The 11,002-nt window shown below is 41.3% G+C and overlaps 1 protein-coding gene across 3 annotated transcripts in view; it reads left to right on the plus strand.

Moving 5' to 3' along the window:
- Positions 1–6,674, plus strand: part of SLC6A6 (solute carrier family 6 member 6) — a 69,401-nt gene extending 62,727 nt beyond the window's left edge. For all 3 annotated transcript variants that reach the window (XM_067544334.1, XM_067544333.1, XM_067544332.1), the window contains one exon: positions 350–6,674. In XM_067544334.1, coding sequence (XP_067400435.1) covers positions 350–490 — 141 coding nt within the window. In that variant the 3' untranslated portion in view covers positions 491–6,674. The remainder of the gene's footprint in view (positions 1–349) is intronic.
- The last annotated feature ends 4,328 nt before the right edge of the window (positions 6,675–11,002 follow it).

The following is an 11,002-nucleotide window of genomic DNA, read 5'->3' on the forward strand; positions in this document are numbered from 1 at the left end:
TTCTACATTTGTCTGCTACTGGAGTTATTTTGCACCCCTCTATGAAGCTTCTGGTACCAGCCATTCTTGGAATCAGGATACTGGGCTGAGCTAGCCAAAATCAGATACTGGGTTTAATGGTAAAGATGAAAGTGGACTTCCTGACAGTGAGGAAGATTATTTGGTAGAGTCAATGGGGCTGCTTGTGGCAGTGAGTACTGTGCGACTGCAAGATTAAGCCCTTAAGAAGAAGCTCCAGATGGTTTGGAGAGAACTCTTTTATGAGAATGCACTTTTCTAGACTCTGACTGTTAGGGTTGATGTGGCCATTTTTCCTAACCCTTGGATGTTGCTGTCTTTTCCCTTTCAGAGAATAAAAGCAGTGGCTGCCCCTAGGGAAGTGAATCGGTGGGCCAAAGATACAGAAAGCACCGCCTCGTTCTGCCCCAATGGAACTCCTAGTGGTGGATTGATTAAGCCAACTCATGTCATTGTGGAGACTATGATGTGAGCTCTCTCTGTGAGAGGATAAACCTGCTTTAACTGCCGTTTACTAACCATAGATTCTCATAGGACCGGGTTTACAGAGCTTTATATTTGCACTAGGATTTTTTTTTATTTCTCACAGAGAAAGTTATTTTTTGTGTTTTTTTTTTTTTTTTTACATATTTTGTAGGGTAATCACAGCAGAAGCCTCTCGCTGGAGGTGGAGCTTTCATATCAGACTAGGCCTATTACAGGAATTTACTACCATTGGGTTATTTTTTAACATATGTAATAGCTCTCTAAATATTATACATCTTATCACTTGAATCGATTTTCTTGCCAGCAATATATTCACATTTCAGAAAGCAATTTTTAGGTGCTGGTGTGGTTGGGAACAGGGTAAACGCTAAAACTTGTGAGTGAGCTCTGTTGAGAGAAATTGTAAAAAAGAAACAGAAAAAAAAAAGATTGGTTTTTCAAAGGTGTAGTGCTTTCTTCCTCAGGTTCAGGCAAAGTGAATGACAGATTTCTGAGTCATGATGTTACCTTTGCTATGGTCCATGTAAAAAAAAATATATCTGTTCAGCTGGAGGAGCGAAATTGGGGGGAGGGAGGGGCAAAAGATACAGTTAGGAATTAAATACCCTGTCAGGATGAGTGTCCCTCCTGAGTTGTATGTAAAGAGCCCTGTCACAGTAGAAGACAAAATACCTATTGCCTACCGAAGACATTTTGCCTGAAGCAAGGAGTTTTGTGCACACGCCCTTTATTTGTCCTGCACACCGTAGGTTAGTTGAGGTGTTACTGGGTTAAATGTGCACTTTCTCAGACTAGAATGTTAGGAGCAGCATGTGAAAGCACGAAGGTCTGCATTACGGAGCGGCAGCATGTGTGTTTCTGTGGAATTTTAAAAATAAATATTTAAATATTGGGCTTTGATCACAAAAGAAAAATATCTTGAGGACAGTGATAGCTCCAAGCTTAACCCAGCAGGTTATTCATTACAATAGGAACAAAGCAGCCCACTTATATACTGTGCACCAGGCATATTTTTAATAACAGTCATTACATTAAAATAATAATACACCTATGCGCTTTTCATCTATGTACCTCAGATTGGTATCCCTATTTATTTATTTATTTTCCTAGTTTGGTTGCAGTTGGGGAAGCCAGCACAGGGAGCGGAAATGACTTGTCCAGGGTTACTGTAACTCAGTGGCAGAGCTCGGACTAGACCTCAGGTCTTCTGAATGTCTTGCCACAGGATCATTCTACCACCAGTTTGTTTTTAGGTAAATGCATTTATGGGGGATGAACGGTGGAGGCATTCAACCTCCTGTAAAATATGGCTTTAGGTAAATTAAGAGAAGAAATTACATAACTTTTATTTTCTTCGGTTAAAAACATACGCACCATTCCAATTTAGACTAAGAAAAAAGCACTTACTGAAGTACAAAGCTCCTAAAGAAGTTTTTAAAAGCTGGATGGCTGCTGGTAAACTGCCCATTGCTCACATATTATGAACCCTAGGCTAGGTCTAAAATTCCAGTTGAGATTTGCTCCCTGGAGAATTTCAAAAAATCTGGACAGCTCTTGTTTCATAAACCTCACCACATGCCAGGAAGAGGCTTGCTAAAGAAATGCAGCCCTTTCCATTTGGGTATTGTACTTGGAAGATAATCCTCCTAATCGTAGTACCACAGTTAGGCTAGGCAAAGAGATCTGAGGGAGCTTCAGCAGCAGAGTCTGTGCCTGCTTATACTATTGCCAGTTGAGTTTCTCAGTGGTAGATTTTTGCAGTTTAAATGGGAACATATCTAGTTCTTAACATTCCTACGTGGGAAATTTTTTTTAAAAATGGCCCATGCACTAACTACATGCAATGCTGTTGTAGCTGTGTTAGTCCCAGGATATTAGAGAGACAAGCTGAGTGAAGTAATATCTTTTATGGGACCAACTTCTGTTGATGAGGGAGACAAGCTTTTGCGCTACATCGAGGTCTTCAGGTCATGCACTAACTGGTCATTGCAGCACAAACATATGCTGATTATGTTGGCATTAGTGTAAAAAGAAAGGCAATTTAGAAATAAGAAATGGACCAAAAAATTGTCTTGTATAGTTTGGGAGTCTTTATAGTTTGAGTCTGCTTTTTAAAGTCAGGGGGCTGAATTCCAGCAACAAAAACAGCCAACACCATATTGCTTTTGGTTTCTTTTCCAATTACTGTATTAGGAAAGTTGTAGATTAAACACTTCTGTAATTTGTGGTAACAAATATCACATCTCAGGTACTGGCCTGATGGTAATAGTCATCTAAAACTACTCCGGGTGTCATGGAAGATCTAAACAGAAAAATTTTCTGAGCCAACAAGACCACAATTAGATTTTGAGAATTTTACTTGGGGAAAAAAACAATTAAAACCAAAAACCCATGTTAAAACTTTTTACCTTGAACTAGCAAAAGTAAGGCAAGTAAATTAAAAACTCTATAATGCATGTTGTTATATAGGCTAGCCATTGTGGAAACAGATAAGACGTAATCCAAAGCCTACTGAAATCAATGGAATGATTCCTATTGACCTCAGTGGACTTTGGAGCAGACCCTTTATCCTTCCCAGCATCATGTCATAGTTTGTTGTATATATTATAAGGCACAATGGCATGCATTAAGGTCTGAACAGCAACCCACAAATTATATTCCTTGCTTCAGTTAGCGTAAATTATAGTAATTTGATAATTTTGTGTGTGTGCATATACGTGATAAGATGTATATCTGAGACACTAATCAGAAAAATAGTTTGAAGGTTGACATGTGAAAAGTATCTAATGAGTCAGAAATGGATATTTAACCTTGCTTCACACATTGTGGAGGGTGGATTTGCATTAGGAACCAGAGGGTTAATACTACACCTTTAAAACTACAAAGTATGAGTGCTTAGCTCCATTTTGAATCAAACTGTGCCATTCAAATCAATTGCTTCCATGTTCCAAGAGAAAGTGTCATACACATATGCAACGACCTCACTGAAATTCTGTTGGTGAAAGTGTCTCTGGCCCTGGCTGTGTTATTTATCCCGCCTGCAAGGAAGGGCCAGATTAATGAAAAACTATTGAATCATTTCTGTAAAACAGTCACCCAGAAAGATGTTTGCCATCCCATGGTTTTGCGTGCCAATGAGCATCTTGGAATTTTCCCTAATGCTTCATCAGATTTCTGAATTTTACCAGGTGGTAAACTTGCATTTCAACATTATATTCTGCCAAATTAAAACAAAAACAAAACAAACTGTAAATGGTTCTTTCAAGTTTTTGCTTTCTATCTATTTATGATTGCAACCATGACTAATTTTGTAATTTATTTTGTAGAAATGTGTGACCTATTTTACCTGTCTTATGAAGCAGAGGAACTAAATATTAAAATATCATGACTAATCATAGGTGATCTAACTTTGGATTAAGGGGGGAAATACCCAGGACGTTGGCCCAAACTTTCTAAATCAAATCTTCACATTTAAAAAAAAAGTCTTTCTTTTTAACATTTCATGGACCTCCATGCTTTGTGGTTTCTTTTGGGTTTTAAATGGCAGTATTTCCAACGTTGCTGAAATCAAGAAGTACTGAAAATTTCACAAGACAAGCTTGCTCTCACAAGATCAGACCAAAGCAGTTGAAATAATCATCTGAAATTTAGGATTCTTATCTAAACCAAACCTTCCACACACTTGCAGTTCACCTATCACAAGTCATGATTTCATGAAGAGGCATTTGGTATACTCCCTTAACCAGTAGACTGCTTAGAAATGTTCTCTCTGAAGCTTGAGATACAAGATCCACAATGGATCTGTTCCTATGTAGCAAACAAAGATAAAAAAGCACAGTAGTACCCCTTTAAAATATGTTGGTATCCAAGCTGCAGCGGAAGCACAGCTGTTGAAGGTGGGTTCAGGTGGTGGGGAAGAGAGGCTCAACAAAACCTGAATTGCACTAATGCACTTGAAAAAAAAATGTCTGCAGGTTTTTACAAGCAAACAGCAGAGCATTTTATATCAGCATTATAATCGCATTAACAGTGGCTGATCAGAACGCTGGCTTAGTTTAAATGTAGTGTGTGCCCTACCTTCTCACCTGCAGATAGATATGGCTACTCAGCCTCTGTCCCAAATATCTCTAGATCTGAAGAAGAGGGAATATGTCCAGCTGATAAGCCTCTAACAGCTTTACCTCAGTCAGTTGTATGTTGTTGAGCGGAACTGACAATTTGGTTATGTCAGTCTTCATCATAATTGGGTTCAAATCCCCTACCCACTGATAACAATAGCATAATTGCCATTTGTCTCCAGTGAGAGAAGGATTGAACACTGAGAGTAACTGGTTATGGCTTATGGCCACTGTGGGAATCAGGTGGGGAAACGCAAACAAAGGGTTAACTAAGAGTTGTATTTAGTGGAAGATACAGGCTACTATTGCATTTCAAGTACACTTGGAAGAAAGCTGGCCCGACCCCCGTCACATCCAGGAAATTCAGTGCATTTTGCAAACTTTCTGTAGCAAAACAACTATGTTCAATTAGGATATTAAATGAGCCCCACCACAATTAATAAAGACTTAGAGGAAGTGCTTCTATTTCCAGTCTGCAAATAATTTATGTCATTCTAGGGAGATGATCTGATCAGGTATTGCTGGCAAAGAAAACGTGATAAAAAAGAAGCTCTTTTGTGTGCACTGCAGCGCCAACACCACCCCACCTTTTTGCTGATTCACAGTAGTGTATTGAGGAAGGGTGGGAAAGGTTAATCAGTATTCACAGGTGAGAAGCCTAAACCTCAAAGAGCCAAGATTGCCTCTTTTTAACTAGTGATGGGGCTGTGAAATAAAATCTCAGAACCAACCACCCTGGACTTTGGGGAACCTAGGATAAGATTCATGACTGCCTCTATAATAGGCTGAACTGAACTCCCAGATCCACAATACCCCCAAATTGTACACGAGATCAGCTACGGATCTGAACAGCACCGCTTTGGCCCATTTCTTCCAGAGTTACAAATCCGAAGCCTTGTAGTTAGAATTAAAGTTTATTATTAACCAGCTGAGAAGCATTCAGGAACTACTAGGACATAACCTTTAATCTATTATATTTATTCATTTTTTAATATAGGATGAACACGCTCCTAATTGTACTAATTTGTTTACAGAGGAATTAACGTTAAATAGGACACATTGGGTTTACAGCTTTGTGAGGTATCACTCTTTAGTTTATTCTGAGTTACTAAAGAAGGACATCAAAGCATCAGATCAAATCCCTAGCTATCAAGCAAACATCACTCAACAGCTGATAACACTGTACATAAGAAAGAAAGCCACGTGTACAAAATAAGACCTTGAGCTGCATGCCTTGGTCAGGTTAAACTCTCACTGATTTCAATGGACAATTTAATTTCAGTGGAAATTTGGCCTAAGACAGTAAGCAATCATAATGAGAGCTAGTCATTGATTTCTTTATCCTGGAACACGTTATCTGTAAATCTTCTGCAGCTGAGATGTGAAAAGTTTTTTAAGATAGAGAACGTGGCAAAACACCAATGTTGAGATTTTGTTGGGAGACTGAAAAGTGAGGGACAAATTGAGATCGTTCATCATTTCCTCCTGTCCAAGAACGGAAGGCTGTTCTCTCAGCATTGGCTTAATCAAAGTATTGTTCTGAAATGATCGTGGTTTTGATAGGATTTTTTTTCAATGTGATGTTGTGATTGTTACCTGATATTTCTCCAGGGACTTCACATTAAAAGTGGTGGTCCATCTTGTTTGATGTATTTAGCTAAAAACAGTTGTGGTGGTGGTGGTGGTGGTGAGTTTTGTTTTTATTTAAATTCCTAATAACTGTGACTACAGTACATGATAAATAGCACATGGAAGAGTGAGGATGTTTCAGTGTCCTCTTGAATAACTCATCTGAACTTTTTAAAAACCTTAACAATAATTGTTAAACCTTTTTTGTTTTGTTTTGAGCAGGATTATTTGTATTTGAATAAGATCCTGGAGTGTAATTCAATCCTTAAAACTAGCCTTTGTGGATACAGTAAATGTTTGTATTTTGCAGTTTCTCTGTTTTGATTTTTAGATAAAAATTGATATTTTTAAGTCATCTTTGCTTTTTTAGCTGGAGTTTGTAATCACCTTATAACAAAATAAATCTTTCCTTTATACATCTAATGCATCTGTCTCAGTTATTTTTAAGTTTCAATGAACCACAGGAGAGCCTGTTATACTCAGTGCTTGTTGCAAAATACACACGATGCATGCTTTGCTTTCAAATAGCTTTCAGAATAGGATACGTTCTAATAACATTTCATTAAGTTGGGTCCTCACAGCTATACTACTATTAGACTTAGCCATGGGTGAACTCAACCTCCGAACAGAGGATGATTATTCATAACGTCTCCAAGTTTTTGGATGACTTCCCCCAACTTGCTTCATTTCAGTCTTGTTTTCCCCCAGACAACTTCCTTGCTTTGGATTCCCCCACCCCAGCTCTTTCCTTAAGTTCAGCTTTAGCCAGCTGCTCTTCTACCAGGTGCTATTTTGAGTATTGAGACGGCAGGAAGATGGTGATGTTTACCATTCACACTGCGGCTGTGGTGCTGGGTGTCATCTACAGAATGATGTCACATCAGCTTCCAGATAGATGTTGAAGGAGCCTGGGGAGAAAAACCGAGCCTTGGGAGCTGCTACAGGTGAGGGCTTTGGAGAAAGAGTTGCCTATAAAAAGGCTTGGTTTGGCCTTAGAAAACTTGAGCAATATCAAAGCATTTCTTTAATTCCGACCAGCCTCTTGGCGGCAAGACAGACACAGAGACGTCCACCGTGCTTAATTTTGTGCGAAGGCTGAGTCCTGGCATCTCTAGGCTTGTTGCATCAGTTATGAATATAAAAAAATTGCTTGAGCCTTGGCACTGCTTTCTTTAGTAATTAAGCACTGGAAGTCCAGAAGGGGGAATATAGTGGTATTGCCTTTGTTTATGAAGGAAATAGTGTAAGAGACGACTGGGGGGAGGGGAAGATGACATGATAATTTTCAAGTACATAAAAAGCTGTTACAAGCTGGGTAAAAATTGTTCTCGTTAACCTCTGAGGATCGGATGAGAAGCAATGGGCTTACATTATAGCAAAGGAGCTTTAGATTGGACATTATGACAGACTTCCTACCTGTCAGTGTAATTAAGCACAAATTGCCTAGGGAGGGTGTGGAATCTCTGTCACTGGAGGTTTTTAAGACCAGGTTAGACAAATGCCTGTGAGGAATGGTCAATTTATGCCCTGCGGTCCCTCCCAGTCCTAAACTTTATGATTCTGTGAGTACAAGAAATTTTCCACAGACTGTTCGAGCTTCCTGTTCCAAGCACAGTGCCCTTCACGGTGTTCATCTGTAAGTTTTATATGAATCTGGATGCATTAGAGCAGTGGCTCCCAGACATTTTCCCTGCATGACCGCATTTTCAGATGTGTTGTTTTCCACTACCCCAGACAGCATGGACGGTGCCATTTAAAAATTGTCCCTTCCATGCACTGTGACCTCACACGCACTGTACATGCAAGGTCACGCCACAAGGAGGATGCCATTTTGCTTTACAAAACAGCATCCTTTGGACTGCATGACCTCACATACATACATACAGCACGTGTGAAGTCATGCTGCATGAAGGATGCCTTTTTGTACAGCAAAATAGCATCCTCCATGGGACGTGACTGTGTGCATACAGTGCGTGTGAAGTCATGCCCTGTTGAGGAGGCCATTTTGTAAAATGGCGTCCTGTGTATGGGATTGCCATGGCTCCATCTGCTGATGAGGCAACCCCCACTTGGGGTCACGGCCTGACCCATGGTTTGAGAACTGCTGCATTAGAAAGTCTCGCCTATTCTGTTGCCGTGACACTTGAGCTCAGCTGGAGTGCTTTGATAAGTCTCTCTAGCTTTGAATGTTCAGCCCAGTGGAGCCAGAAGCGGAGTCTGACCCTACAGCTCTGTAATGCAGGAGTTAAGCTAATGAAATTACCAGTGGTGAGGAATCTATTACACGAGTTGGAGGTGAGTGGAAGGTTCTGTGGCCTGCAATGGGTAGGAGGTCAGACTTGATGATCATGATGGTCCCTTCTAGCCTTAAAAGTCTATGAGCCAAGACTTCTGCAAATTAGTTTAGTCACAGACAATGATGGGGTAACAAGAAAGTCCCTGCTGTTAAATTGGCGTATTTTTTCTATTTCATTTTCTTAAAAAAAACAAAACCTGGGATTAGATACAGACTATGGTTTGAAAAATGACAGTTATCGAACACGTCTGGTTCACTGGATTCAGTACCATGTGGAGAGGAATGGCACAGTCAGTTGGGATGAAGCCTTGGATAATCAGATCTCAGCTCCTGTTTAGTCTTTCAAAGAAAGGGGCTAGCTGCATAGATATGCTCCAGTTCAAACAGAAGCAAATCAATTCAAGGAAGTCCTGTGGTCTGTGTTATACAGGCGGGCAGATGCGGTGCTCACAGTGGTCCCATCTGGTCGTGAAATCTCTGAACTATCACAGACTGTCTTGGTGTTTTCAAGTGGAGTTTGTGAGCTAAAAATATGGAACGTGCCCATCTTCCAACAAAGTTTACTGGACTTGTCTGACATGGAGACTGCGCAGTAAACGCACGCACCCACTCGCATAACATGTTATACTGGCTAGGACTTAAGAATTGAGAGCCAGTGCTCCTGCACCAGCACCCTGATTCACCACCTAGCTGGGGGGCTAGAGGCAACACCACCTCCTAACTGTGTGATGGTACTTGAGTTTCCACAGACTACTCAGTTCTGGGCCGTTCAGCTAAGACTGACAATGAGGGGACAGACAAGTCGCTACATCACATGTTCTAGGGAACGGACCGAGAGAGTTCAGCAGTTCATTTTACAGCTCACTGAACAACTATTATAGGGGCAGCAACCTTCTGCCATTACTCTCTTCAGCAGCATTTCAAATGGCAACCTAGGTAGAAGAATTTCATACATTAACACTCATCCACACAGGTATATCTGTCACCCCAATCATCATGCCTGCATAAGGGTTCACTCTCTCTCACACCCACAGCTCACTTCTCTGCAACCCCTGGCATGCAGCCACACCAGTGACTGCAATCAGGATCAGATTTGGGATTTGTTTCTGTTTCTAGTTTTCCTTCTGTAGCTAAGATTTAGCAGCTGAAAGCTCTTTAAATGAGTTGTGCAGCTTAGGTTTGTTTTGTTTTCAGAGAGAGGGGCACCCAGCGATAGGCACCCTACAAAAACTGTCGTTAATAGGCCCATGCTCAGAACCTGCATTGGTGCAATGGTAAGTGTCCAGCCTGTGCCTACATTTTTAAAATTATAACAAGAAAATGAAATTTTAGACACTCCTCCCACCCCCTTCTTTTAAAGCTTGGTTAATCAGGTCGGTTACCTGCGCCCCAGCCAGCCAGCATCTCAAACTGGGCAGTGATTGTGCCCTCTAGGCTTCCCTTTTCTGACCCCTTTCTCCTTAAGTGCCTTATTAGTTTTCCCTGCCACAGTGTCCTCCATACGCATTTCTGAGCTGCTGGTGATCTAAGCCCTGGTCACAGCCTAGGCCAGGGTGGCTAGCGAATGGTGAGCCATATGATCCTCCGCCCTCAAACACGGAGCCCATCTGGCCAAATTCATTCTTGGTGTAATAACGTCCATGTGAACCCAAAGGAGTCACACCAGGGCTGAATTTAGCTCATAAATGTTCAGAATGCTCCTAAGATGCTGCCCATACAGCAAATCAGCCAAGGCTTGCATTGCCCATGTCAAGGAGCCGCTGGGCACGGCTTGTGTGGCAAACCCAGATGGCAGAATACTTGCCATTGCTCCTTAACGACCCCCAAATCCCAGGAGACTCTTCACATGACCTTATAAAGCAACCGCCACTCCACAGCCAGCAGCTCAGCCAATAGTGTTTTGTACAGCAATGTGTATTTGGTTACCAGATAGGTGCCCCAAACATTAAGGCAGTCAATCACACGCATTGAGCTGTCGCTAGTGGTAACTTTTACCTTGTGTACAAGGGAGGCGGGGTTAAGAGGCTACTCAACTGCTGACACCACATTTGCCCCATTACATTTAACAAGATTTTAATGCAGTGTATACAGAGCCCTCTGGTTTGCCTGCGTTGCTTTGGCAGTTTTTGATGCCAAGTATCAGGTGCCAAACATCTAAAGGCTTTTGTTCTAAAGAATCTGCTACCTAGAAAGACAGCCAAAGATCACAGCTCAGAGCTGGTTCCTGTAGCAATGACACCCCAGGGTCTGACCACAAACATTTGCATACAAAGCCTAAGTAAATTCTGAGGAATTATCACAGAGCAATCAGGGACTCGATCCTGCACGGCACTGATCATTTTGGTCCTGATCCAGCAAGGCATTTAAGCACCCCCCCCCCCGTGCTCCTCTTGACTTGAGCGACACATATGCTTAAATCTTGAGACACGTCCCAGCATAACAGCGTGGCTGTGAA

This window comes from Emydura macquarii, unplaced genomic scaffold (assembly GCF_026122565.2).
Source record: "Emydura macquarii macquarii isolate MOO-44397 ecotype Brisbane River unplaced genomic scaffold, CSIRO-AGI_Emac_v2 contig_968, whole genome shotgun sequence".
Taxonomy (NCBI): Eukaryota; Metazoa; Chordata; order Testudines; family Chelidae; genus Emydura; species Emydura macquarii.